General features: G+C 52.6%; 1 protein-coding gene across 12 annotated transcripts in view; it reads left to right on the top strand.

Moving 5' to 3' along the window:
• Positions 1–26,898, top strand: part of LOC100192868 (uncharacterized) — a 60,268-nt gene that overhangs the window by 13,770 nt on the left and 19,600 nt on the right. For 3 of the 12 annotated variants that reach the window (XM_035962881.1, XM_008663161.3, XM_035962880.1), the window contains exons 3-7: positions 16,085–16,245; positions 20,526–20,554; positions 20,649–20,905; positions 21,429–21,540; positions 22,072–22,133. In XM_035962881.1, coding sequence (XP_035818774.1) covers positions 20,867–20,905; positions 21,429–21,540; positions 22,072–22,133 — 213 coding nt within the window. In that variant the 5' untranslated portion in view covers positions 16,085–16,245; positions 20,526–20,554; positions 20,649–20,866. Of the gene's footprint in view, positions 1–16,084; positions 16,246–20,525; positions 20,555–20,648; positions 20,906–21,428; positions 21,541–22,071; positions 22,134–25,256; positions 25,377–26,898 lie in introns of all 12 variants that reach the window. The other 9 variants (XM_035962882.1, NM_001138057.4, XM_020544868.2 and 6 more) reach the window with 6 other exon arrangements.

Below are 26,898 nucleotides of genomic sequence, written 5' to 3'. Positions count from 1 at the left end.
GCGTGTGGAAGAGGCTGTCTCAGACGAAAGGCTGCTCGTTTGAGCAGGGGAGGAAGGAACAGTTGGAGCTCTTGCTGCCGACTGAGTGTGGGGAGAGGCGCGGGAAGGAGATGAGCAAGAGATGTTTAGGCTACAGGATAGTTTGGCTCTGATACCAATTGTAAGTAGAGGGACTCTAACTCTCATCAAGAGGATGACACTATGAGTTGGGGCAATTTTCTGTTTATTTCCTCAAACACTACACAATGCCATACCCTTAGAGGGGTTGGGGACACATATTTATAGCCCTAGGGGCTGCACTACCACACCTTCTCACACACACTATACAACAGGATTGTCCTCTAGATGCTAAAGAGACTACAGAGGACAGTCAAAAGCGACTGCTGTCCTCTAGATGCTAAAGCGACTACAGAGGACAGTCAAAAAGCGACTGCTGTCCTCTAGATGCTAAAGAGACTACAGAGGACAGTCAAGCTGTCCTCTAGATGCTAAAGGACTACAGAGGACAGTCAAAAGCAGGCTGTCCTCTAGATGCTCAAGACTTATTCCATCACGCACCACCTTAGGGCCTTGGAATGACCGGTAGCCAACGGAACAAGGGATTGTTGGAACTGGACCGCCGACACATGGCGTATCCGTTGGGGCCGCCCGCACACACGGTGTGCCCACCTAGGCTGTCGGGCCGCGACACACGCGCCCGCACGTATAGCAGCGGGCTTTAGGTCTCTCGGGCCAACACTCCCCCCAAAAAGCTAGCCTTTTAGGGGGTTGCACCCTCAACCATATAAACCATGCTATCTCACCATCACCACACAATGTGGGACTATTCCCAACAATCTCCCCCTCACACATTGTGAGCCGAGATTTGTCTGAGAATGCACTGGGCCAACCTGACTTTGATACCAATTGTTGGAACTGGACCGCCGACACATGGCGTATCCATTGGGGCTGTCCGCACACACGGTGTGCCCACCCAGGCTGTCGGGCCGCGACACACGCGCCCGCACGTATAGCAGCGGGCTTTAGGTCTCTCGGGCCAACACTCCCCCCAAAAAGCTAGCCTTTTAGGGGGTTGCACCCTCAACCATATAAACCATGTTATCTCACCATCACCACACAATGTGGGACTATTCCCAATAGGGATGTCACCGACGCAAGGGAGAAGGGAGTGGCCCCCGAGCCTGGAGTAGGAGTAGGCACCAACGTGGGGCTGTGGGGGGTTGAGGCGCCGGGGAGGGAGGGGAGTTTAGGGGTTGGGAAGCACATACTGAAGGCTTGTCAGGTTGCTGGTTACTTTTTTCTTGTAAGTAAATATCCCTAGATACATATGTAAAAAAGGAACTATGAATTTCATGTACTTTATAGGGCTCCAACACTTGACTTTTGTGTGCCTCAGGTTTGTGTTTTAGGGATGGTGTGGCTGAATGGGAACTCCATCTTATGCCTTGCACCAGAAGTGTTTGCTAAAGTTAATAAAAAACTATTGCTTCTCGATTAGTTGCCCAGGATCTTCACCTCAAATCGTGGGTTAGAGACATCAGCTCACCATATCAACTATGTCAAATGTGATATCCTTTGTTCTGGTGTTGTTTAGCCGAAGGTTACTGGCATACTTATTTTTCCAAGTGTTACTATTTGCTTCCCTTCGAAGCCACAAAGGGGATTCATGGCTTGCATCCGATCATCAGGTTCTTGCATCTGCATGAAAGCTTTTGCAAAAATGATAGCTGCCCAACTGCCTGTGTCCACTAAGACATTGTGGACCACAAAACCTTTTATGACACATGATATCACCATGACATCATCGTGTGGGTAATCCTTGAGGTAAAGGTCTTCTTGAGAAAAAGGTGATTAGAATATGAGACCATTTGGATCTTATGTAGGGCCCTTGGATCCCAACATGCTGCATCCTTCTCTGCGCTTCCTTCTTCTGCCTCTTGTTGCTGGGCACAAAGCTTGATCCTCTGTGATAGGGAGGATAAGTTGTTTTCGACCTTGTGAAGAAGCACCAAAGCTAGCGTTGCTTGTTATGTTCTTCGAAGTTGCGAGTTAATCGGAAGTGGGCGCCAATGTTGGTCACCTATTCAGATTCCTATGAAGAACCAAAACAGGGCAACACAATTAAAGTAACGATGCCTTCCTTTAATCCACTCCTTGTGAAGAGGTTGACTAGAGGAAGAATGTTTGGATGGACGATAATAAATAAGGAAACAAAGGTATAAAGACATCCGATATAAGTCGATATGTGTATTCTCTTCTTCTTATTCCTTTGTCACGAAAGGTTACAATGATACCTTGGAGAATCCAGACAATGGTCCGAAGCCCTATACATATGAACTGCAAGATCTACTGAGGGTATCATTGTCTTTTCCTTCCAAAGACGTAAGGTGCACGTCACCTGATCTCCACTTCGCCTCCCTGTTGTTGTTCCAGATCCGCTAAAGAGCTTTGGTTAATTGTTGATGTCGAAGCCTTCACTTCTGGTTAGCAACCTTCGGTTGAGGCACGCTGTGACGAAGGTTAATCTGAAAACAGATCACAAAACAACTTGAAACTTGTTAGTGTGAGGACCTTCGGCTAAGACATACTCCTAACAACCATTAGACGATCAAAGGCTGAGTAATACTCATCAATAGACATATCATGTTGCTCAATGATATGAGTTTGCTGCATAAAGGTGTGTAAGAGTGTACCACTATCCTGAACAAAGCGTTCCTTCAAATGTGACCAAATAGCTTTAGCAGTTGTGAATTTGACAAACTCATTATCATGGATGGTTTGCTATTCACTATTGCAACCATAACCTTGCCATCATTAATTTGCCATGTTTTGGTCGCTGCAGCATTGCTAAGATCATCAGCAAGAACCGGTGGAGCTTCAGTCAGGTGAAAGAGTAAACTACGAACTCTCAATACAGTCTGAACACAAAAGGCCCACTCGGGGTAGTTCTGACCATCAAACACGATATTGACAACTATAGTATTGATTGACATAACGATGAAAAAGCAACTGAATTTATAAACAGAGAACTGAGTACCAAATCACCGAAGGCAGATCAGATCCAACCAGTTACTAGATGTTCTGAGTTGGAGCACATGAGTGTAGGGTACCAGACTGTGCACAATCCTGACAAAATACAACTGGAATGTCCCAGCAGCAGCAGCCCCAACGACAAGACGACTATGGTGAAAACGTTGCACCCGACGGCTAGCACAGCAAATGACAAAGGAGGTGGCCACAGTGCCCTACAACCAGGCCAGATTGGTTCAAGTCGACGAAGAACTTTGGTCCAGTTTGACCAGATGATGGTGCGGGAGCCCCAAGCGGACGCGAGCACATGCTAGAGATGAAGGCGTGCAACGATGCTCCCCGGCGGACGCATATCGAGCGGGGAAGATCTGTCGGTGGTGGTCGCGACACCCAGGCAGACGTGCTGCTGAGCGGTGTCGCCGCAAGTGGTGAGGACGACCCGCGACAGATGAGGCGCGACGACGCCGAGGGTGAAGCGACCGTGGGAAAATGATCGCGACGGCCGAAAAAATGGGTGGGGTTAGAGGGCGGGATTAAAGCTAATCCTAACCCTAACCTGCCTTGTTACCATGTTACCTTTGGAAATGACGAAGGATAATAAGTCCATAGGGGTTGTAGAGATCATATCTATAGACCAACATGCCTTAGCAATAGGATGGGCCTAATGGGCCTTAACAATATGAGCTTTAGATCTTAAATTTTGTGGCTGAAAAATAGTGCGTTACTAGCCCTGTATAGACATTCTAAAAAATGTAGTCATGTGGTAACTGTTTGATGTATATAGATGGGTCTCTATGTTTTCTGTATTTCCCCATTGTATAAGGGGTTTAGTGCATATTTACAAGTGCTATTCATAACATGGTACCAGAGACAGAAATTAGGGTTAGATTTTTTCTCTAAACCTAATCTTTTCTTTCCTACGCACTTGCCTGCTCGCTGTGGTTCTGTTCACATTTCGGATTCTTCTTGGCGACTCTCCAATCGCGTGGCTTCATACAGGCCATCGCGTTCGTCGCCTCGTCATCCACCACACCGCACACTCATCTATTGCATGTTGTAGAACAATAGTCATAGAAGCTGAAGGAGAGTAACGATCAGTAGGATGCCGAAGACGATTACTACTTCTAAGAGACGGCTCTGGTGTAGAAGCAGGAGAAGAAATTGACCCAATAGGAGAGGACAAATCAATAGGAGCAAATGACATGATTATTACAGGGGAATAGGGGATGATTCTCAATTTATTACCTTTTTGTGAAGGCACGTCTTAGTGAATAGTTTCTTATGTCCGATCTTGGTCCTCTTTTGTATTTTCTTGGGATTGAGGTTTCCTCTACTTCGGAGGGCTTCTATCTCTCTCAGAAGAAATACATTCAAGGGCTTCTTAATCGACTTCTCTTACTAATCACCGCACTATCGAGACTCCCATGGAGCTCAACGTTTGTCCTCGTGCCACTGATGGTAAGCCTCTTTCGGATCCTACTCGCTATCGTCACATTGTAGGTAGCCTAGTCTATCTTGGTGTTACTCGCCCTGATTTTTTTGTATCTTTGTGCATATTCTGAGTTAGTTTGTTTTTGCCCCCACTTAGCTTCATTACAATAATCTTATTCATGTTCTATGTTATCTTCGTGGGATTATTTCTCGGCGTCTATTCTTTTCTTGCTCTAGCTCCTTGCAGCTTCATGTCTACTGTGATGCGACTTGGGCTAGTGATTCCTCAGATCATCAGTCTCTTTCTGTCTATTGTGTTTTTTGGTGGTTCCCTCATTGCTTGGAAGACTAAGAAGCAGTTAGCAGTTTCCTGTTTGAGTACAAAGGCTGAGTTGCATGCTATGGCTCTTGAGGTGGCAGATGTGACTTGACTATGGTGGTTGCTTGTTGATTTTTGTGTCTATACCGATTCTCTTTTTGTCTGACAGTACTGGTGCTATTAGCATTGCTCGTGGTTCAGTAAAGCATGAGCTTACTGAGCATATTGGTGTTGATGCTTAATATACACGAGCATAGGTTTAGGATGATATCATTGATCTTTGCCTTTAGAGCTTCAGTTGGCTGATTTCTTCATCAAGACACAAACTGGATCAACATTGATTCTATCTCTTCAAACTCAATGTGGTAGAAAAAGCAAAAGCGCGATGTCCTTTCTGCTCCCGCCCCTTCCGCTCCCGTCCCTTCCACTCCCGTCCCCTGACCTTCCACCTCCGGCCGACGCCTCAGCCCCTCCAACCCACAGCCTCACGCCGGTCATCCTCCCAAGGCCGACGCCCACCCAACCTGCTACCCCGGCGTCGGCCTCCTCTCCTCTCTCCGCCCAGTCTGTGGTGGCTCTTCCTGGTGGCCGTTCAAAGGCACAGCGATGGTGTGAATAGGATCTTCCTTCGGCTGCTTCCCGGAGTGATTTACGTCGCTCGTATAAGGAGGCGCTGGTGGATGGAAGGTCCACTGCCTGCGGCGCTGATGTTGGTGACGGTGGATGGGTGAAGGTTGTGGGACGTCGGTCTCGCCGTCGAAGTCCCTGCCCCCTCTTCCCTTGCACCCCCCAGACCCGTTCCTGCTGATTTACGTGGGAAGTGCTTCAACTGTTTCTCGCCGTCCCACTGTGCGGCTAACTGTGGCAGTTTGGTGCGGTGTTTCCATTGCCGCCTGCCTGGGCATTGGGTGCGCGCGTGCCCACGCCGGAAGAAGACTCTGCATCACCCAGCGAAGGTGTTGGACAGTTCCCAGGAAGGTCGTCCTGGAGAAAGTTCCTCTCGGCGATATGGAAGGTGTTTCGCGGGTCAGCGGTGATGGTGATGGCATGAAGAAGATGAAGCGCACTCGCCGTGGACAGAGGCGCCGAAGGATGGACCGGGAGGACTTGGGCGCACCTGGTCGGGTCTCATCGTTGGCTTCACCTTCCTTGCCTTCGGTGGTGCACCCCCCTCGTTCGCATATTCTTAAGCGTTCAAGATTGATCGACCAGGCGGAGGAGGATTTTCATCGTGCTATGTTCGTCAATGTTCTTGGCCAAGAGGGTTCTGACTGCGCCGCTGTGATTTCGGAGGCGCTCGCCTCGAAGTATGGTCTTGAGGCTGATGCGCTCCAAATCCGACGTGCTGCGTCCAACTCGTTCCTGGCTTTCTTCCCCTCCGTGGATCACGTTGTTCGCGCCTTGGCTGGTGGAAATTCCATTTCCATACCCCCCCTCCGGCTGCATCTTAGGAGGTGGTCACGTCAGGCGTCAGCCTCTGGTGGAGGTGCCATCCCTGTGGTTATGGATGTTGAACTTGGCGGGATTTCGGCACACCTCTGGGGGATTGATACGCAGAGCATCTGCTCGGTGGACACTGCATTGTTCAGGGATTACATCCGGATACTGTTGATGGGACGGATATGTCAATTCTGAAACTGAAGGCTTGGGGTTTCTCTATGGATTGCTTGCCTTCTCGCTGTGATCTCCATGTTGAAGAGCCGACGTCTATTGGAGAAGATGGATCCTGCTTCCCTCGCACATTGATCTACTCAGTTTCGGTGAAGGTGACTACTCCGGTTGCATTGCCGGTTGAGGAACAACCTCTGTTTTCCTCCCCAGATGATGATGAAGATCGGGATAGCAAGCATCAGCGTCAGAGGCAGCATCTGCCGAATCATCAGTTCTCTTCGGTCCGGAACTCCGTTCATGCACGGTTAGGACCACGTATCACTCCTTGTGGGGGAGGTGGAACAGTTGATGCCGCTCCTCTCCCGAATTCCTCGGTTGATGAGTTGCAGGCGCCTGTTCCCTTCTTCCTTGGCAATCCTCCATCTCCTGCGTTAGGGGCGCCAATTATTGCCAATATTGGACCCCTTCCTGCTTCAGTTGGGGATTCTGTAGTTTCCACCGGTGGGAAGACTGCTGATATGACTTTGGAGCCATCTTCCGGGAATGCTCTAGTTCCTTTGGATTCAACATTTAATTTGGAGGAGCAATCTGCGTCAAGATTTCTGGTTTCTTCATGGGACTACAAGATCAGGGCCAAACCTCCCTGCTTCAAGGTTTATGTTCGTAAAAAAATCCCGGTTCAGCTAGCACAGTCTGAGGAGATTGGAACTTCTACTCCTTTGCAGAAATTTAAAGATGGAATTACAAAACAGATCAATGGAATCCTACCGGCCCCTATCCAACCGGTCAAACGAAAGAGAAAGCTGATTCCTAGCAATTTCAACCTAAGGCGAAGCAGGAGGGTGGCCAAGATACCACTTGAATTAGGCTCTCCCTCTGCTGCAAAGGTGTGCAAGCATCTGGGTTTCTGTGACGAGAGAGAGAATATTTCCTTCACGGATGCAAGAAGATATGCTAAACTGTTTGATTCACCTCTTTCTCGAGAGCATATTACTGCGCTGGCAGCCCTGTTCGGTTGGGAGGTGCCCCCACCTGGGCAGTCCTGAGCTGTGCGTTTTGGTGGAGCTGGCTGAATTTGTTTTTTCATGGATTCAAATGGTATTTTGATATGGAATGTGAGGGGTCTCAACGATCGTGCTAAGAGAGACCCTATTAAATCTTTGGTTCTTGACACAATGCCTTCTATTGTGTGCCTGCGAGAGACCAAGCTGTCATCCATCTCTGATTTTGATATTATTACAATTCTTGGGTCGGCATATAGTAATTTTATTTTTAGCCCCGCCATTGGAACCAGGGGGTATTCTTGTAGCATGGCGCGACAGAACCCTTTCCACTGGAATTTCTGTCATCAAGGAGTTCTCAGTGTCAGTTCAGTTTCAGTTGCTGTCAGGTCAACTCTGGTGGTTCACAGGTGTGTATGGGCCTCATCAAGATAACCTCAAACTAACCTTCCTTCAGGAGCTCGGTGTGGTCAGGAATGAATGTGAAGGGCCATGGATCATTGATGGGGATTTTAACATGATTTATAGAGCAGAAGATAAGAATAATTCCAATATCAATCGACCTTTGATGGGAGATTTCAGAAACTGGATCAACTCTCTGGAGTTAAAAGAAATACCGCTATGTGGGAGGAGATTCACCTGGTCAAATCAGAGAGAAGACCCTACCCTTGTCAAGCTGGATCATGTCTTCTGCACTAACAACTGGGAAGAATTTTTTTCGGATTGTATGCTCTTTAGTAATGCCACTGAGGTCTCTGATCACTGTCCCTTGACTCTCAAACTCAAGATGGATCTTAGGGGGAAGCGCAGATTTCATTTTGGAAGTTTTTGGCCTAAGCTCCCTGGGTTCCTTGAGGAGGTTGCTGCCTCCTGGAATCAGCCAGCTCATTGTTACTGTCCTCTTGAGAAAGTGTCCATGAAGCTGAAGAGATTGTCCAAAAGACTGCAGTCTTGGGGGCACAAAATGGTGGGTAATGTTGGGACTCAATTGGGCTTGGCTCGCGAGGTGTTGCACATACTGGAGATTGCCCAGGATATTAGGACCCTGGCTGTAGAAGAGGTTTGGTTGCTGCGAAAACTGAAACAACATTGTCTTGTCCTAACTTCTTTACAAAGGACAATCGCCCGATTAAGGCCTCAGATACAATATTTGAAGGAAGGGGATGCAAATACAAGATTTTTCCATATGCAGGCTTGCTTTAGAAAAAAGAGAAACTTTATTTCTCATTTGGAGGATGAGGGCATGACTGTGACTAACCATGACTAGATGCAGGAGCTGTTGGATACTTGGATAGTTTCTTTTCAGATCTTTTGGGGACTGAAATCCAGAGACCTTTCACTCTTAATTTGCTAAATTGCCACAGGGATCCAGTTGACCTAAGTGATTTAGAATCTCCTTTCTCCGAAAGGGAGGTTCAGGATACGATTGCAAGCCTTCCCAATGATAAAGCACCTGGCCCTGATGGTTTCACAGGGAGGTTTTACAAATCTGCTTGGCACATCATTAAGACAGATATTATGGCTGCGCTGGACTATCTTCGTTTTGGAAATGCTCACAGTTTGGGGCTGCTGAATTCAGCATATCTTGTGCTTATCCCCAAAAAAACGGATGCCTTGTCAGCCAGGGATTTTCGGCCTATTAGCCTAATTCACAGCTTCGCTAAATTGGTTACTAAGTTGCTAGCTAATAGGCTCGGCCCCCACCTTCAGAAGTTGGTGGCTGCTAACCAAAGTGCTTTTGTGAAAGGAAGATTGATTCATGATAATTACATGATGGTGCAACACTCTATTAAATCTCTTCACAAAAAAAGAGTCTCAAGTTTATTTTTAAAATTGGACATCTCCAAGGCTTTTGACTCCGTTTCCTGGGCTTTTCTCATTGAGGTGCTTTCTCACCTTGGATTTGGAAATATTTGGCGAAATTTGATTTCGAATTTGTTGGCTTCATCTTCCACTCAAGTGCTGCTAAATGGGTCTCCTGGTCTTCCTATTAGGCATCGGAGAGGGCTTCGCCAAGGTGATCCCCTTTCCCCCATGCTATTTGTGCTAATCATGGATGTCCTTAGCAGTATGTTTCTGCTAGCCGAAGATAGGGGGTTGCTCCATAACCTTCAGGAAGGGAATGTCCGAAACAGAATTTCTATTTATGCTGACGATGTGGTTCTGTTTGTTAAACCTATAGTGGAAGGTCTGAACTGTGTTAAGGTAATATTGGACTGCTTTGGTTCAGCGTCTGGATTAGTGTGTAATATGAACAAGAGCTGCGCCATCCCAATTAAATGTAGCGACCAAGCTGTGCAGCAGGGTTGCAACCTTCTTCTTTGCAGCTCGGCGTCCTTCCCTTGTAATTATTTGGGTCTCCCAATATCAGATAGAAAGCTCAGAAAGGCAGATCTTATGGACTGGGTTGAGAAGATAGCAGATAGACTCCCCAATTGGAAGGCTCGGCTACTTAATCTCACTGGCAGTACGACGTTGGTGCGTTTTGTTCTCTCTGCCATCCCTATTTATCTTCTCATTGCCATGAGTATTCCCAAGTGGGTGATCAAATCGATTGATAAGATTTGCAGAGGGTTCTTATGGAGAGGCAGAAAGGACGTGAATGGAGGTAACTGTTTAGTCTCTTGGGATGTCGTTACAAGTGTTAGACTACCGTCTAGGGTTTGGGGTGTTCCCCCTGTAATTACCGTCATACCCTCTCTGTAATGGGCCTGGCCCATATACCAAGTCTATTAATACTACTCCCAACCCTGTTTAGGGTTATGGGTTCAGTTTCCAATATGGTATCAAATTAGGTTTAGGTCTTCTCCACACACAGCTACAGCCGCCAGGGGTTTTCTTCCCCCTGCAGCCGCCGCCGGCCCCCAGCCGCCGGCCTCCCCTCTCCGGCCCTCTCTCCCTCCCTGCTCGCCGAGCCGCCTGCTGCCTCGGCAACCCGACGCCACGCCAGGACGCCGCCGCGCCCTCCACCCTCTGGCCGGACGCAGCCGCGACCGCGCCAGGTCGTCGCCGCGGCGCCCGCTGCCAGGGCGCCGCCGCGCCGCCCTCTGGCCGGACGCAGCCGCGGACGCGCCAGGTCGTCGCCGCGCCGCCACCTGCCAGGACGCCGCCGCGCCCTCCCTCCCTGTTCGCCGCGCCACCAGCTGCCCGACGCCCTTCGCCCAGGACGCCGCGCCTTCAGCAGGTCCGCGCCCGACTGCAGAACCCCTCTGCCTCTCTGTCCTGTCGCCCTGCTGCGTCAACGCCCGATGGACGCACCTGCCACCACCACGGCCGGATTCAACGTCGGGGACATCACCGGCCCTGGCACACACCCCCCCATCGCCCCTGCTGCACTCAGCAGCGAGCTCACCCATGGGGGGGGGCCCTACATCGCCGACCTTGGGCCGATCCACGCCGCCTCCCCGCTGCCCCTGCGTCGCAGCTCCCCGCCGGGCTTTCCCGCCTTCGCTTCACCCACCTGGAGTCACCGAGTCGCGCCCTCCGCACTCCCCACCATCGACTCCCCGCTCGTCAGCACCCTCGCTACGATCCAGGCCGCCGTGACGGCCTCGCGGGAACGCGAGCGCGCTGCCTCCCTCGCCCTGGAGCGTGAGCGTGCCCTGGGCGCCACACTGACCACCCAGATGGCCACCACGCAGCGCCTCCTCGGCCGCCCGACACTCGCCGATGCGGAGCCCCCAGAGGACCCCCACGCCTCTGACCTCGACGCCGACCTCATCGCTGCTCTCCACGCTCAAGCCGCCGGCCTGCACAACATCCGGGCCCTCGTGTCCGTGGTGTTGGATCCGGCGTCTTCCCACTACCCCCGTTGGCGAGGACAGGTCCTCACGCTGCGGCGGTTCGTCCTTGACGATCACGTCCTCGTCGACCACGACACTCCGTCGCCTCGCTCCTGGTGCCTCATGGACAGCGTTGTCCTCTCGTGGCTCCACGACACCATCACCGTTGAGCTACAGGACATCATCCGCGACCAGGCGGACACTGCGCGCCAGGCGTGGCTCGCTCTCGAGGACCAGTTCCTCGGGAATCGGGATGCTCGGGCACTCCACCTCGACGCCCAGTTCCACCTGTTCTCTCAGGGGGACCTTTCCATGGGAGAATGCTGCCGCCAGATGAAGGGCCTTGCTGACTCTCTCCGCGATCTCGGCGAGCCAGTTGCCGATCGTACCTTGGTGCTGAACCTCCTGCGTGGCCTCAGCCCCCGCTACGGCCACCTGAAGGCTCTCATCAAGAGGAGCGTGCCTTTCCCCACCTTCCACGCCGCGAGGAACGAGCTTCTCCTCGAGGAGCTCACCATGGCACATGAGGCGCCCACTCTTGCCTCGGCTCTCTACAACGCTCCTACCAGCGGTCAGCCGCCTTCAGGGGGCCAGGCCAACCGTCCTCCGTCGATCGGGGCTCCTACACGCCCTCCACCCTCCGTCCCGGTGGCCCCTCGTCCGACTTCCACACCCGACGGAGGTCGTCGCTCCCGCAAGGGCGGCCGTGGGGGTGGCGGATCCTCTCGTGGTGGTCCCTCCGGCCGGGGTGGCGGCCATGCGTGGCCGTTCTTCTACAACCCCTGGACCGGGACCATCGCCATGTGGCCGGGCCAGGCACCGAGTGCCTCCCGTCCCTCGGCGCCGGCCCTCCTGACTGCACCTCACTACGGCATGCCCCCGACGCCTCCTTACGGTGTGTCCGTCGTGCCCCAGGCTTCGCCCGCGCTCCTGCCCCCGGGGACCCACACCTCGACGCCTTGGTCCCCGCCGGCTGGCGGATGGGACAACGCCTCCCTCGCTGCTGCCTTCAGCACCATGGCGATGACCCCACCCCCTCCGACTGGGTGATCGACTCCGGTGCCTCGTACCACACCACTCCCACGACAGGCACGCTCTCTCGCTCGCATCTCCCCCTCCCCTCTCACCCATCCTCGATCATCGTTGGAAACGGATCCACTCTGCCAGTCACCTCAGTAGGTGCCTCGGTTCTCCCTGGGCCGTTTTACCTCAACGATGTTCTCGTAGCTCCCCACATCACTCACAATCTTCTTTCTGTTCGTCGATTCACCACTGACAACTCATGTTCTATTGAGTTTGACCCCTCTGGTTTTTCTGTGAAGGATCTAGCCACCAGGACCCTTCTCGCCCGCTGTGACAGCTCGGGGCCGCTCTACACGCTCCAGCCCACCACCGTCGGCATGTCACCACCTCCTGTCCTGGTCTCCACCACCTCCACCACATGGCATCGTCGTCTCGGCCATCCTGGATCCGACGTCATGACCAAGATTACCAGTAGTCTAGATCCTTCATGTAGTAGGGGACATTTTGAGGGTCTCTGTCATGCTTGTCAGTTAGGCCGACATACTCGTCTCCCATTCACTACTTCTCGGGCTGAGCAGGCTTTTGACCTGGTTCACTGTGATCTTTGGAACTCCCCTGTACTCAGTCTTTCTGGTTATAAATACTATTTGGTAATTTTGGATGATTTTTCCCATTTTCTCTGGACCTTCCCGCTTCGGTTGAAGTCGGACACATTCACCACCCTCACACACTTCTTCACCTGGGTATCCACTCAGTTTCGTCGCCCGGTACGTGCTCTGCAGTGTGACAATGGCCGCGAGTTCGATAACAACGCCTCTCGCTCTTTCTTCCTCACTCACGGCGTCCAGTTGCGTCTCCCGTGCCCCTACACCTCTGCACAGAACGACCGAGCCGAACGCATGATCCGCACCACCACCAATATGCTCCGCTGCCTCCTCTTCCAGGCGTCTCTCCTTGCCAGCTACTGGGCAGAGGCCCTACAAACTGCCACCCACCTCCTCAACCGTCTTCCCTCGAAGGCGATGCGCCACCCTACCCCTCACTTCTCCCTATACGGCACAACCCCTTCCTATGACCACCTTCGCGTGTTCGGCTGTGCCTGCTACCCTAACACCTCTGCTACTGCTCCACATAAGCTTTCTCCTCGCTCCACCCGCTGTCTATTCCTTGGCTACTCCCCTGACCACAAGGGGTACCGGTGTCTGGACCTCACCTCCCACCGCATCATCATCTCTCGCCATGTCATCTTCGACGAAGATGTGTTTCCCCTTGCTGGCTCCACCCCACCCACCGATCTTGACTCCCTCCTCGAGTCCGATCCGATTCCTCCCCCACCTCTGGCTCCCCGTCTCGCGCCGTTCCCTGCTCCTCGTGCGACCACTATGACCTCTTCCGCGCCATGCGCGGCCCTGTCGACCACGCCTGCGCCACGCGCGGCCTCGTCGACCCCGCCTGCGCCACGCGCGACCCCGTCGACCCCGCCTGCGCCACGCGTGGCCCGGTCGATCCTGCCTGCGCCACGCGCGGCCCCGTCGACCCCGCCTGCGCCACGCGCGGCCCCGTCGACCCCACCTGCGCCACACGCGGCCCCGTCTCGCTTCGCCAACCCCGCACTCGTCTACCATCGCCGCGGCCACGCCACTACCTCTGCGCCCCCCGACTCGGGTCCGTCGACGAGCGCGGCCCGGTTCGCCGACCCCGCCGTCGTCTATCACCGCCGCGAGCCGGCCCCTCCAGCCGCTATCGTCGTTCCGGCGGTTTGCTCCGAGTCGTCCGTCTACCACCCGGTCGCCATCCACCGCGACCCCGGGCACGTCCACCCGATGGTGACTCGGCGCGCTGCTGGCTTTCTCCGCCCCGTCGACCGCCTAATCTTGGCAGCTGCTACGTCTGGCACTCCACCCGACGCTTCCCCGGTGCCCTCCTCCGTTCGCACTGCCCTCGCCGACCCACATTGGCGTCGTGCTATGGAGGAGTACGCGGCCCTCTTGGCCAACCACACCTGGGACCTGGTGCCGCGGCCACCAGGCACCAACGTGGTCACCGGCAAGTGGCTATTTCGCCACAAGCTGACCTCGGACGGCTCCCTCGACCGCTACAAGGCCCGTTGGGTCCTTCGGGGCTTCACCCAGCGCCCCGAGGTGGACTAAGACGAGACCTTCAGCCCTGTCGTCAAGTTCGCCACTGTTCGCGCCGTCCTCTCCCTCGCCCTCTCCCGCGACTGGGCGATCCATCAGCTCGATGTCAAGAATGCCTTCCTCCATGGCACTCTAACGGAGACTGTTTACTGCAGCCAGCCCACCGGCTTCGTCGACGCCGACCGCCCGGATCTGGTTTGCCGGCTGAATCGGTCCCTGTACGGCCTCAAGCAGGCGCCACAGGCTTGGTACAGTCGCTTCGCCTCCTACCTGGCCTCCCTCGGCTTCGTCGAGGCCAAGTCGGACACGTCCCTATTCATCTACCGGCGCGGCGACGACACCGTCTACCTCCTGCTCTACGTCGACGACATTGTGCTCGCGGCATCCACCGCCGACCTTCTACACCGCACGATCGTCGCCCTTCAACGGGAGTTCGCGATGAAGGACCTGGGGCCCCTACACCACTTCCTCGGCATCACCGCCGAACATCGGCCTCAGGGTCTCTTCCTCCACCAGCGCCAGTACGCCATCGACATCCTGGAGCGGGCTGGCATGTCTGACTGCAAGCCCTGCTCCACGCCTGTCGACACTCAGGCGAAGCTCTCTGAGGACGACGGGCCCCCGGTCGCCGACACGACGTCATACCGGAGCCTCACCGGCGCGCTCCAGTACCTCACGTTCTCCAGGCCCGACATCGCCTACGCCGTCCAGCAGGTGTGCCTGCATATGCACACTCCGCGGGAGCCCCATCTCACTGCAAGCGGATTCTGCGCTACCTCCGCGGCTCCCTCGACTACGGACTCCTACTCCGCCCATCCCCGACGTCGGAGCTCGTGGTCTACACCGACGCTGACTGGGCTGGCTGTCCCGACACGCGCCGGTCCACCTCCGGCTATGCCGTGTTCTTGGGCGCCAACCTCGTCTCTTGGGCCGCCAAGAGGCAGCCGTCGTCTCTCGCTCCAGCGCTGAGGCCGAGTACCGTGCCATGGCCAACGGTGTGGCAGAGGCCTCCTGGCTGCGCCAGCTCCTCCACGAGCTCCACAGTCCCCTTCAGCGCGCCACTCTCGTCTACTGCGACAACGTCAGTGCGGTCTACCTCTCCACCAACCCCGTGCAGCATCAGCGCACGAAACACGTCGAGATCGACCTGCACTTCGTCCGCGAGCGTGTCGCTGCCGGTGACGTTCGGGTTCTCAGCGTCCCCACCACGCTGCAGTTCGCTGACATCTTCACCAAGGGACTACCGTCGAGTGTATTTTTAGACTTCCGATCCAGTCTCAACATCTGTACAGGATAGAGTTTTGACTGCGGGGGGGTGTTAGACTACCGTCTAGGGTTTGGGGTGTTCCCCCCTGTAATTACCGTCATACCCTCTCTGTAATGGGCCTGGCCCATATACCAAGTCTATTAATACTACTCCCAACCCTGTTTAGGGTTATGGGTTCAGTTTCCAATAACAAGGCCGCTTTTATTTGGTGGGCTTGGGGTCCCAAATTTGTATTATCAGAGCTGGGCACTGCAGGCTAAATGGTTGTGGCTGGAGAAAACAGATTCAAACAAGCCCTGACATGGGCTTAAGTTGCCTGTGCCGTTGCAGGTCAGGAAGTTCTTTCATGCTTCGGTTATTACTGCGGTGGGCAACGGAAACAGAACTTTATTTTAGACTGATAGATGGATAAATGGCGACTGCATCAATGATTTTGCCCCTGATGTCGTTTCCAAGGTTGATAAACTTATTGTCTCCACTAGAACAGTGGCCCAGGCTCTTGGAGGACAGCAATGGATCAGTGACATCTTGACACTTCTTTCCTGGACGGGGATCCGACAATTTTTGCTGATTTGGGATGATGTAAGCAATATTGTGTTAACACAGGAGGCGGATATTCACACCTGGCTGCATACTTCCTCTGGTTAGTTTTCTTCTAGGTCTTGTTACAGGGCTTTTTTTATGGGAGCTATTACTTTTTGTTGGAATGTGTGCCCATACCCTAAACAGGGGTTGGGAGTGGTATTAAATAGAATGAGTAACTGGGCCAAGGCCCATTACACAGGGGTACAATGGACATTACAAGGGGAATAACACAAACCCTAGACGGGTAGTCTAACACCCCCCCGCAGTCACAACTCTATCCTGTACAGATGTTGAGACTGGATCGGAAGTCTAAAAAGACACTCGACGGTAACCCCTTGGTGAAGATGTCGGCGAACTGTAGCGTGGTGGGGACGCTGAGAACGCGGACGTCACCGGCAGCGACACGCTCGCGGACGAAGTGCAGGTCGATCTCCACATGCTTCGTGCGCTGATGCTGCACGGGGTTGGTGGAGAGGTAGACCGCGCTGACGTTGTCGCAGTAGACGAGGGTGGCGCGCTGGAGGGGACTGTGGAGCTCGTGGAGGAGCTGGCGCAGCCAGGAGGCCTCGGCCACGCCGTTGGCCACGGCACGGTACTCGACCTCAGCGCTGGAGCGAGAGACGACGGGCTGCCTCTTGGCGGCCCAAGAGACGAGGTTGGCGCCCAGGAAGACGGCGTAGCCGGAGGTGGACCGGCGCGTGTCGGGACAGCCAGCCCAGTCAGCGTCGGTGTAGACCACGAGCTCCGACGTCGGGGATGGGCGGAGTAGGAGGCCGTAGTCGAGGGAGCCGCGGAGGTAGCGTAGAATCCGCTTGAGCGCAGTGAGATGGGGCTCCCGCGGAGTGTGCATATGCAGGCACACCTGCTGGACGGCGTAAGCGATGTCGGGCCTGGAGAACGTGAGGTACTGGAGCGCGCCGGTGAGGCTCCGGTAGGACGTCGCGTCGGCAACCGGAGGCCCGTCGTCCTCAGAGAGCTTCGCCTGAGTGTCGACAGGCGTGGAGCAGGGCTTGCAGTCAGACATGCCAGCCCGCTCCAGGATGTCGATGGCGTACTGGCGCTGGTGGAAGAAGAGACCCTGGGGCCGACGTTCGGCGGTGATGCCGAGGAAGTGGTGGAGGGGCCCCAGGTCCTTCATCGCGAACTCCCGCTGAAGGGCGACGATCGTGCGGTGAAGGAGGTCGGCGGTGGATGCCGTGAGCACGATGTCGTCGACGTAGAGCAGGAGGTAGACGGTGTCGTCGCCGCGCCGGTAGATGAACAGGGACGTGTCCGACTTGGCCTCGACGAAGCCGACGGAGGCCAGGTAGGAGGCGAAGCGACTGTACCAAGCCCGTGGCGCCTGCTTGAGGCCGTACAGGGACTGGTTCAGCCGGCAAACCAGGTCCGGATGGTCAGTGTCGACGAAGCCGGTGGGCTGGCTGCAGTAGACAGTCTCCGTCAGAGTGCCATGGAGGAAGGCATTCTTGACATCGAGCTGATGGATCGCCCAGTCGCGGGAGAGGGCGAGGGAGAGGACGGCGCGAACAGTGGCGAACTTGACGACAGGGCTGAAGGTCTCGTCGTAGTCCACTCCGGGGCGCTGGGTGAAGCCCCGAAGGACCCAACGGGCCTTGTAGCGGTCGAGGGAGCCGTCCGAGGTCAGCTTGTGGCGAAATAGCCACTTGCCGGTGACCACGTTGGTGCCTGGAGGACGCGGCACCAGGTCCCAGGTGTGGTTGGCCAAGATGGCCGCGTACTCCTCCTCCATAGCGCGACGCCAATGTGGGTCGGCGAGGGCAGTGCGAACAGAGGAGGGTACCGGGGAAGCGTCGGGTGGAGTGCTGGTCGTAGCGGCTGCCAGGATGAGCCGGTCAACTGGGCGGAGAACGCCAGCGGCGCGCCGAGTCACCATCACCCCCGCTGCAACCGGCGTGGAAGGTGGGGAAGGGCACGCTCCTCTTGATGAGAGCCTTCAGGTGGCCGTAGCGGGGGCTGAGGCCACGCAGGAGGTTCAGCACCAGGGTGCGATCGGCAACGGGCTCGCCGAGGTCGCGGAGAGAGTCAGCCAGGGCCTTCATCTGGCGGCAGTATTCGCCCACGGAGAGGTCCCCCTGAGAGAACAGGTGAAACTGGGCGTCGAGGTGGAGGGCCCGAGCATCACGATTCCCGAGGAACTGGTCCTCGAGGGCGAGCCACGCCTGGCGCGCAGTGTCCGCCTGGTCACGGATGATGTCCTGTAGCTCGACGGTGATGGTGCCGTGGAGCCACGAGAGGACAACACTGTCCATGAGGCACCAGGAGCGAGGTGACGGAGTGTCGTGGTCGATGAGGACGTGGTCGTCGAGGACGAACCGCCGTAGTGTGAGAAGGACCTGTCCTCGCCAACGGGAGTAGTGGGAAGACGCCGGATCCAACACCACGGACACGAGGGCTCGGATGTTGTGCAGGCCGGCTGCTTGAGCGTGGAGAGCAGCGATGAGGTCGGCGTCGAGGTCAGAGGCGTGGGGGTCCTCTGGGGGCTCCGCATCGGCGAGAGTCGGGTGGCCGAGGAGACGCTGCGTGGTGGCCATCTGGGTGGTCAGAGCAGCGCCCAGGGCACGCTCACGCTCCAGGGCGAGGGAGGCAGCGCGCTCGCGCTCCCGCGAGGCCGTCACAGCGGCCTGGATCGAGGCGAGGGTGCTGACGAGCGGGGGGTCGGTGGTGGGGATGGTGGAGGGTGCGACACGATGACTCCAGGTGGGTGAAGCGAAGGCGGGGAAGCCCGGCGGGGAGGTGCGATGCAGGGGCAGCGGGGATGAAGCGCGGAGCGGTCCGAGGCCGGTGATGTACGGGGCCCCTCCATGGGCGGGCTCGCTGCCGGTTGCAGCGGGGGTGATGGTGCCGGTGGCGGCAGTGGTGTTGGCGTCCATGGCGGCGGGGTCGCAGGGGCAGGGGCGCGGCCTGGCCAGGCGCCTGGTCGAGGAGGCGCAGGGACGACGGGCGCCGCTCCCAGGGGGAAGGCCGGCGGCGGCGGACGTGCAGGGGCAGAGGCCCTGGGCGCGACGGGCGCGCAGGGGAGGAAGACCGGCGGCCGAGGGAGGCCGGCGGCGGCGTCCGGGGTCGGCGGATGCGCAGGGGAAGAGGGGCCCTGGGCGCGACGAGCACGCAGGGGAGGGGAGACGGTGGGCGCGTCGGGGAAGAGGGACGGCGGCGGACGCGCAGGGGCAGAGAGGCGCTCCGCGCCTGGGCAGGGGACCGGCGGTCCGGCGCCGGCGGCTGGGAGGGAGAGGGAGGCCGGCGGCTGTGGAGCCGGCGGCTGGGAGGGAGAGGGAGCCGGCGGCTGGGTTGCCGGCGGCGGGAGAAGCTGGAAAACTAACCCTAGCGCTTTGATACCATGTTGGAATGTGTGCCCATACCCTAAACAGGGGTTGGGAGTGGTATTAAATAGAATGAGTAACTGGGCCAAGGCCCATTACACAGGGGTACAATGGACATTACAAAGGGAATAACACAAACCCTAGACGGGTAGTCTAACACTTTTGAACCTTGGAAGAGGCTTTGGAAATCTTGGGCTCCCCCAAAGTGCATGTATTTCTTGTGGCTGGCTATTCGGAATAAATGTTGGACTTCAGATAGATTGGAGAAGAGAGGTCTGGACCATCCAGTGTCTTGCCTACTCTGCGATCAAGCGCAGGAAACCATACAACATATTTTGTGTACCTGTGTCTTTGCAAGACAGTTCTGGCATTCCATCCTGTTCGTGTTGGATGTAGGTAATCTCTCTCCATCAGGAGATGTGACCTCCTTTGCTGATTGGTGGCGAAAAACAAGTAAGAAGATTCATAAAAGCAAGAGAAAGGGCATGAACAACATCATCATTTTGGGGGCCTGGTGTTTATGGATCCACCGCAACAAAGCTGATTTTAATGGGGAGACCCCTTCGCTAAGCTCTATCAGATGCGTCTTTCTTGATGAGATTGGGTGTTGGATTACAGCTGGAGCCAAGCATCTTCAGATTTTTGGCTTAGAGCTTGCGCGTAACCTTCACAGGGTCTAGGGAGTGGTGTGAGTTTTTTTGTTTTGATTAAGCCTGCTTAGGGCTTTGTACCTTGGTCCATTTTGGACCTTTTTTCTTCTCTAATTAAAATGATGCGCAGTTCTCCTGCGCTTTCGAAAAAAAACTCATTGTGGTTGACCCACCTTGAGTTTGAGGGGTTGTTAGATGTATATAGATGGGTCTCTATGCTTTCTGTATTTCCCCATTGTATAAGTGGCTTAGTGCATATTTACAAGTGCTATTCATAACAGTAATTTACATTTCAAAGGAAGCACATGAATATTTAAATGATGTTGCTCTATCTTAACGCTTTTATGCAGAGTAAGGACAATTGGATCAATTTAAGTAGGTGAGTGGAATTGATCCTTTTGAAGTTTCTGACCCCAGTTCAATTCTACAGGTTTTCTCGTGTAAATTTGACACTACTTTGGCTGCTCTTTTAGGTCTGGGCACACAAATTTGAACTATTAACGCATTGGGAGTGCTTGTGTGTTAGAGGTCTAGGAGGAGCTATGAGGTACTACTTCCGTCAGGTCCAGCGTTTGGTTGGAGATATGGAAGGAGGAGCTCTCTTGTTTATAGATGACCTCAACTCCAAGTGACAAAGTGAACAGCTGTTGAACTTCCCGTCTATTTCTGTTTCTTTTTGCTGGATTTGGAGATGGAGGTGAATTCCTCTGGTGAGGAAACGGTGATAAAGGTGAGTTGTTCTACAATGTGCTTCTTTGATTTATGGTAAAAAAGGAACATTTTATCACTGTTCTTTGTTGGAAACAAAATCACTTTGTTTCTCTTATATATTAACACAGGTAGTTTCACTTCACACAGCTTGACTGACCTTCATAACCAAAGCTACATAAACACTAGCTTTCTATACATTATACACTAGCTTGATCTTCACAACCAAGCCCTATCTTCTCTATCTGGCTCACATAGCTTCAACTTTTGTTGGGCTGCAATAATCTGCTGCTTGCTGGTGCCTTTACCTCTTATTTATAGCTGAAAATAGAGTAAGAAAACATCCCTAGTGGCTTCCCTAGAAATTACCTAGTGACTTTCCTACAAACTAAGAGGAAGATTAGAGTGTGATGACTGACTTCACTGTACAGATTTTGACTCATTAACTAGACCCACTAACAAAAGACCATCAGCAGCTAGGATATGCTACACTGGTTTCATGTCTTCATCCATACATGACAAAATTACTCCTACATTCTTTGTAGGTAAGGAAGCCATACACAATAACCAAGCAGCGGGAGCGGTGGACAGAGGCTGAGCACAAACGGTTCCTTGAAGCCTTGAAACTTTATGGCAGAGCATGGCAGCGCATAGAAGGTAAAATATCCATAGCGGCTGTATCCAAGTAGTTTTATGCTATTATTTCCTGACTTCATCACTTGTAACCAGTGTTATTAAAACTACGTTTAAACGATGTTTAAACTACGTTTAAACGTCAAAACTCTAATTAGAGGTTGAAATCACGTTTTAGCGTTTTGGCGTTCTAAACTGTAAAACGCAGTGTTTTATGCATTTTAGACCATTAGCTATTTTTGGGCCCGGTCTATTAGTTACTTTAGGGGTTTAATCCAGCTCATGGGTGAAGTTTTGGTAAGCCACTAACCTCTCTGTTTTGGTATTTAACTTCATATTATTGTCTGAAATTATGATATATTGGTATTTTTCCTATGTTGTTTAAAACTACGTTTAAACAAAGTTTAAACGTTTAAAAGTCAAAATTTCACCCATGAGCGTTCCAACGTTTTATCGTTTTAATAAGCTTGCTTGTAACCACTGAGGATTATTCATGTGGATTTAGTTTTCCAATTGATACTGATTGCAATTTTTTTGTTTCATCAATCTCCATAGAGCATGTTGGGACAAAGACGGCCGTGCAGATCAGAAGTCACGCTCAAAAGTTCTTCACCAAGGTTCTTTCTCTATCTGATTGGCTAGTGCTCTTGTTTGGTTCAGTCTAGTTGCATTGTCTTTATATTTGCTGATAATGCTAATTACTTTTGTAGTAATTTCCAGTTTTTAGTGTCTTTACATTAATGCATTATTTTTTCTACTTACATATGTGTGCCACAGTGATGGGTTTGAAAAGTATGAGCCATGTATGATTTATTTGTTTTGACCTCAGTGCTCTATTTATTAACTGATCAAATAAATCCATATTGAAATTGAAAAAAACATGAAATTTGCTTATACCTGGTCCATTTATTTACGTATCCATGTTGTCACTGAGCTTATAATCATCTATATTGTGTAATATGACCGAAGTACCAATAATGGGATGGAAACTGTAGGAAATTGTAGTACTTGGTCTATTGATAGGAGATGTGGTACAACATATAGACTCACAGGACCCTAACCCTAATGGGCCAACAGCCCAACAGTGGTGCTGGCCCACTCACACACACAGTCTAACACCCCCCGCAGTCGCAACGGGGGCACCACACATGATGAGACTGGAGTAGAAGGCGAAGGTAGGAGCCGACGGGTTGAAACCCCCCACAGTCGCAGCGTCGTGAGGGTGCGGATGTTGCGACTGGAGTAGAGACCGATGTGTGCTCCAAGAAGACGATAGCCCCTAGATGTCGAGGTAGCCGAAGCCGAGGTGGTCGCGGTCGGGAGACACACAGCAGAAGCCTGTTCTTCGGGAGGGGTCGACGTTCGAGCGTCAACGATCGGCGAGGGCGACACAACAAAAGAGCACCAGTAGGTCGACCTTCTTACTTCTTCGATCGTCTGGACGTCGAGGAGCCCCGCCAGGAAGGCCGACGACAGCGCACGCATCTGCGCTGGTCATGGTGGCCGTGCCTGCGACAAAATAGAAGGGGTAACGGCGGATCCGATAGGGAAGACCACGACAATGACGGATCCAGTCGGGAAGACGCGATCCGGTCAAAGGGACGGCAGATCGAGCCAGGAAGGTCACAACAACGGTGAATAAGGCCAGGAAGGCCGTCGCAGCGACGGATCCCATGAAGGCGATGAAGGGGAGGGCGACGGGGTGGTTCCAGCCGGGCAGGGGCCTGCATCGGTCCTGGCAGGAAGGGTTGACGCTGGCGACGGGAGAGGCGCGAAGAGAGAGGCGCTGCTAGGCGGCTCAGGCGAGGGCAGGGGGCGCGTTGATGGCGTCGCTGATCCTAGAACTGGCCAGCCAAGGGGGAGAGGAAAGAGAGCCGCGACCAGGAAGGTGGCGACGCGAGCCTAAGCGAGGTAGAGGCGCTCGACGGCGGCGCGACCTGGGGTCGTGCGGCGCTTTTGCGGCCGAGGGGAAGGGAGGGGGGCCTCGGGCGATGGCCTCCATGGCCGGCGAGGAGAGGAGCTCGGTGGAGGCCAGCGAGGAGGCTGACGGAGGACGTAGTCGAGCTCGGCCGCTGCTCCACTGGAGGGCGCGCAGGCAGGCGAGCTCGGCCACCACCACCGCTGCTCCACGGGAGGGAGCACAGACAGGCGAGTCTCGCCGCCGCTGCCGCTCCACTGGAGGGAGGAGGCTCAAGGCGCAATGGGCTAGGAGAGGAGAGAGGGGAGGCTAGCTGCCGGCGGGTGGGAGGCCGCCCCCGGGAGGGAAGGTTGAGCCTCCCGGGGGCAGTGCTTCTGCTGGAGGCGGCTATGGGTTGGGAGCAGCCGACGACTGCTGGGGGTTGGGAGGAAACCCTAAACCTAACCCTAACCTAGTCTGATACCATGTAGGAAATTGTAGTACTTGGTCTATTGATAGGAGATGGGGTACAATATATAGACTAACAGGACCCTAACCCTAATGGGCCGGCAACCCAACAGTGGTGCCGGCCCACTCCCACACACAAAGTCTAACAAAAACCTATTAGACTGAAATTGAGACTATACATTCAACAGCAGTAGCAGCAGCAACAACAACAAAACCTTTTAATCACAAGCAAGTTGGGGTAAGCTAGAGTTGAAACCCAACAAAAACCACAAATCAAGGTGAGACTAGATTGTATATGACAAATATTTAGGCTGCAATAAGTTGCTTGAAAGCTAGATTTGATGAAGACAAAAACCAACTTAATAATAAACACATAACATGATATGAGCAACAAAGAACTATTCAAGTTTCTTTTCATGCCCTAAACTGGAAACTGCCCCTTCTCTGTTGTTTTTTTCCCTGCTGCGTGACCTGTCTGTCCTGAGCCTTTTAGGGGCTAGGCTGTGACGGGGTTAATTTGAGAGCTCACCACTTATACAGTTGTCTGTTCATGATTTACCACCCTGGATCACTTTTATTGCACAGATGATCCCAAATGTCAGTGGGATGGGCCGATGGGGTGCCAAATCCTGAACCAGCCAATCTTAAGAGTCTTCATGGAACAAAAAGTGTTGGCTCAATGAGGTTGCATTGTCCCTCTCTGTGGCATATTTGCCAATTCCATGGAAGGGAAAGGATGGCAAGGTTAATATTTTGAGAAATACGATCTCTAGGTTTTCAAAGCTCATATATAGGACGCAAAGTGTAAAATGCATAAACACCAAGACAGGAGTGTTGTTCTGAAAAAGAATATTTTTAAAAAGAGTAAAATGCATTAGCGGTCCTTGAACTTGGCATGTTGTGTCAAAGTCCCTGAACTCTCAAAACTAGGAAAACAGGTCTTCGAACTTGACCGGCCATTCAAAACTGGATTTGCTCAAACCGGATGCCGATGTGGCAATGCCACGTTGAAGTCACTTGAGTTCTGGAACTTGATATGTTGTATCACTTGAGTCACCGAACTTGGCATTATGTGTCACCTGGGTCTCCGAAGTTTCATTAGTACGCTTCAGCGTAGCACGCCACGTCGACATCTGGTTTGAGCAAACCCGATTTTAGATGGCCGACCAAATTCGAGGACCCATTTTACTGGTGTTGGACTTAAGTGACACAACATGCCAAGTTCGAGAAGCGCTAATGCATTTTACTCTTTTAAAAAGGTCCTCTCAGTTCTATACTTATATTTTGGTTGCATGGTTGCACCAACATGTATGGTTGCACCAGATATGTTCCCATGAGTGCTTAACATTTTACCTCTTTATAAATTGACTTGTAGTTTGAGCTGGGAAGAGATGGATGAGTGGGGGGAAAATCCATCCTTCAATCTCCACTCAAGTGAAGCAAATGTTGGAATTTGGAGCAGGCATTCTAGCTGTCACTAATCCACTATGCTAATGTATTATTTTTTCTGGAAAGTTGTGTTTCGCCGTATTTTTCTAGGAGAGCAATTATTTGGTCAATCTAGAATTCGTAAGGCCTTAGGCCGCAACATTGAGAGCCTAAAAGGTTAAAACACCACTTTGATACTGATACATCATTATGGTTTGGGGGCATTAACTAGTTCATACCTAGGCCTTCCTTAAACCATCACATTTCAGGTGCACCACATTATTTGTTCTAAACCAACGCTGTAGTCAGTAATCGCAATCATATAGCTGTGAAACTATTGTTTGACTTTTGTGGGCTGAACCACCATGTGTGGGCTTCTTTTTGGATCTGGTTTAGTGGTAGCCAATTTAAAACAAAATTTCACTTTTGTTTGTGCAAACTTGTGATAGTAATGGAAGGAGAAGCAGGTGAAGTACAAAGTTGACATGAGAAGGGGCAGTAAAAGGAGACTTGAAAGGATGAAATACTTAAAGATTTAGCCTTGAATAGGAGCGAATGTAAAACAACTATTCACGTGCTTGAATCTTGATTTGTGGCTCTTGCTGGGTTTCAACTCTAGCCTACCCCAACTGCTTGAGACTAATTTTTTTTGTTCTGTTTGTGCAAACTCGCAATAAGCAACAGACACACAGAGGTCTGGTAGTTCATTTCTTTTGATTTTCCTCATTTATATTTTCGGTAATATCAATTTAATCCACCCAAATGCCATAAGGTTCCTCTAGCTGTAATCTCAAAAGCCCTATGTTGCATTCCTGCTTGGTCAATGATGATGGGCATCATGGTTGACACTCCAAGTTTGAACTGAACCTCGCCATGGCAATCTGAGGCCAGGAGATAATATTTCTGACATATAAATTAACTTCAACGATTTCACATAAAACCATAAATAATATTTACTTAATTAACGATGAAGGAAAACTGTTTGATTCTTTTTCAATTAAAGAATCTCCATGCCTTTTTCAGTTAAATTTGATTTTGATTTTTTCTGTTGTCTGTCAGGATCATTTAAGAGAAACAGGAGTGTTTCTTTTCTCGAACACTAGGAGAGTTGTGTATCTTTATGTAAGAAAAAAAGTCTTACAAAAAGTTTCTAAGGGTACTTGCTTGCCCTTGCTATAAATATAGCGACCTTGACCTAGACCTCACATAGGCAGCAGGGCTAGCCCAGTAAGAAATACCCGTGGTCACTGGTCAGTGTTGCCTGCTAGGGTTTCTGTCTTGCCTGTCTAGTTAAATTGCCTTTTGCCCAGTTGAGCTGGCTACTTGGTTTTCAGGTTAATTTCTATGGGTTTTGGTAGTAAATAATAAATAAAATTTCCATACGAAGCTATTTTTCCTTAGTCTGTTCTTATCCTTCTCTAGAGAAGCATGTATGCCACTCAACCAGCACTATCACCTCTTTCTCTAGTCTCATAGAAGGAATGCCATTAACTTATAAGACAAGCTGAATCAATGATATCTACTTATTAGGGTTATTAAAACGCTGTTACAAACTGTTTTTTGCCAGAATTTTCTATATGATGTTGTAG

The sequence above is a fragment of the Zea mays genome, chromosome 10 (assembly GCF_902167145.1).
Source record: "Zea mays cultivar B73 chromosome 10, Zm-B73-REFERENCE-NAM-5.0, whole genome shotgun sequence".
Taxonomy (NCBI): Eukaryota; Viridiplantae; Streptophyta; class Magnoliopsida; order Poales; family Poaceae; genus Zea; species Zea mays.
This window is presented reverse-complemented; position numbering and strand designations above follow the sequence as displayed.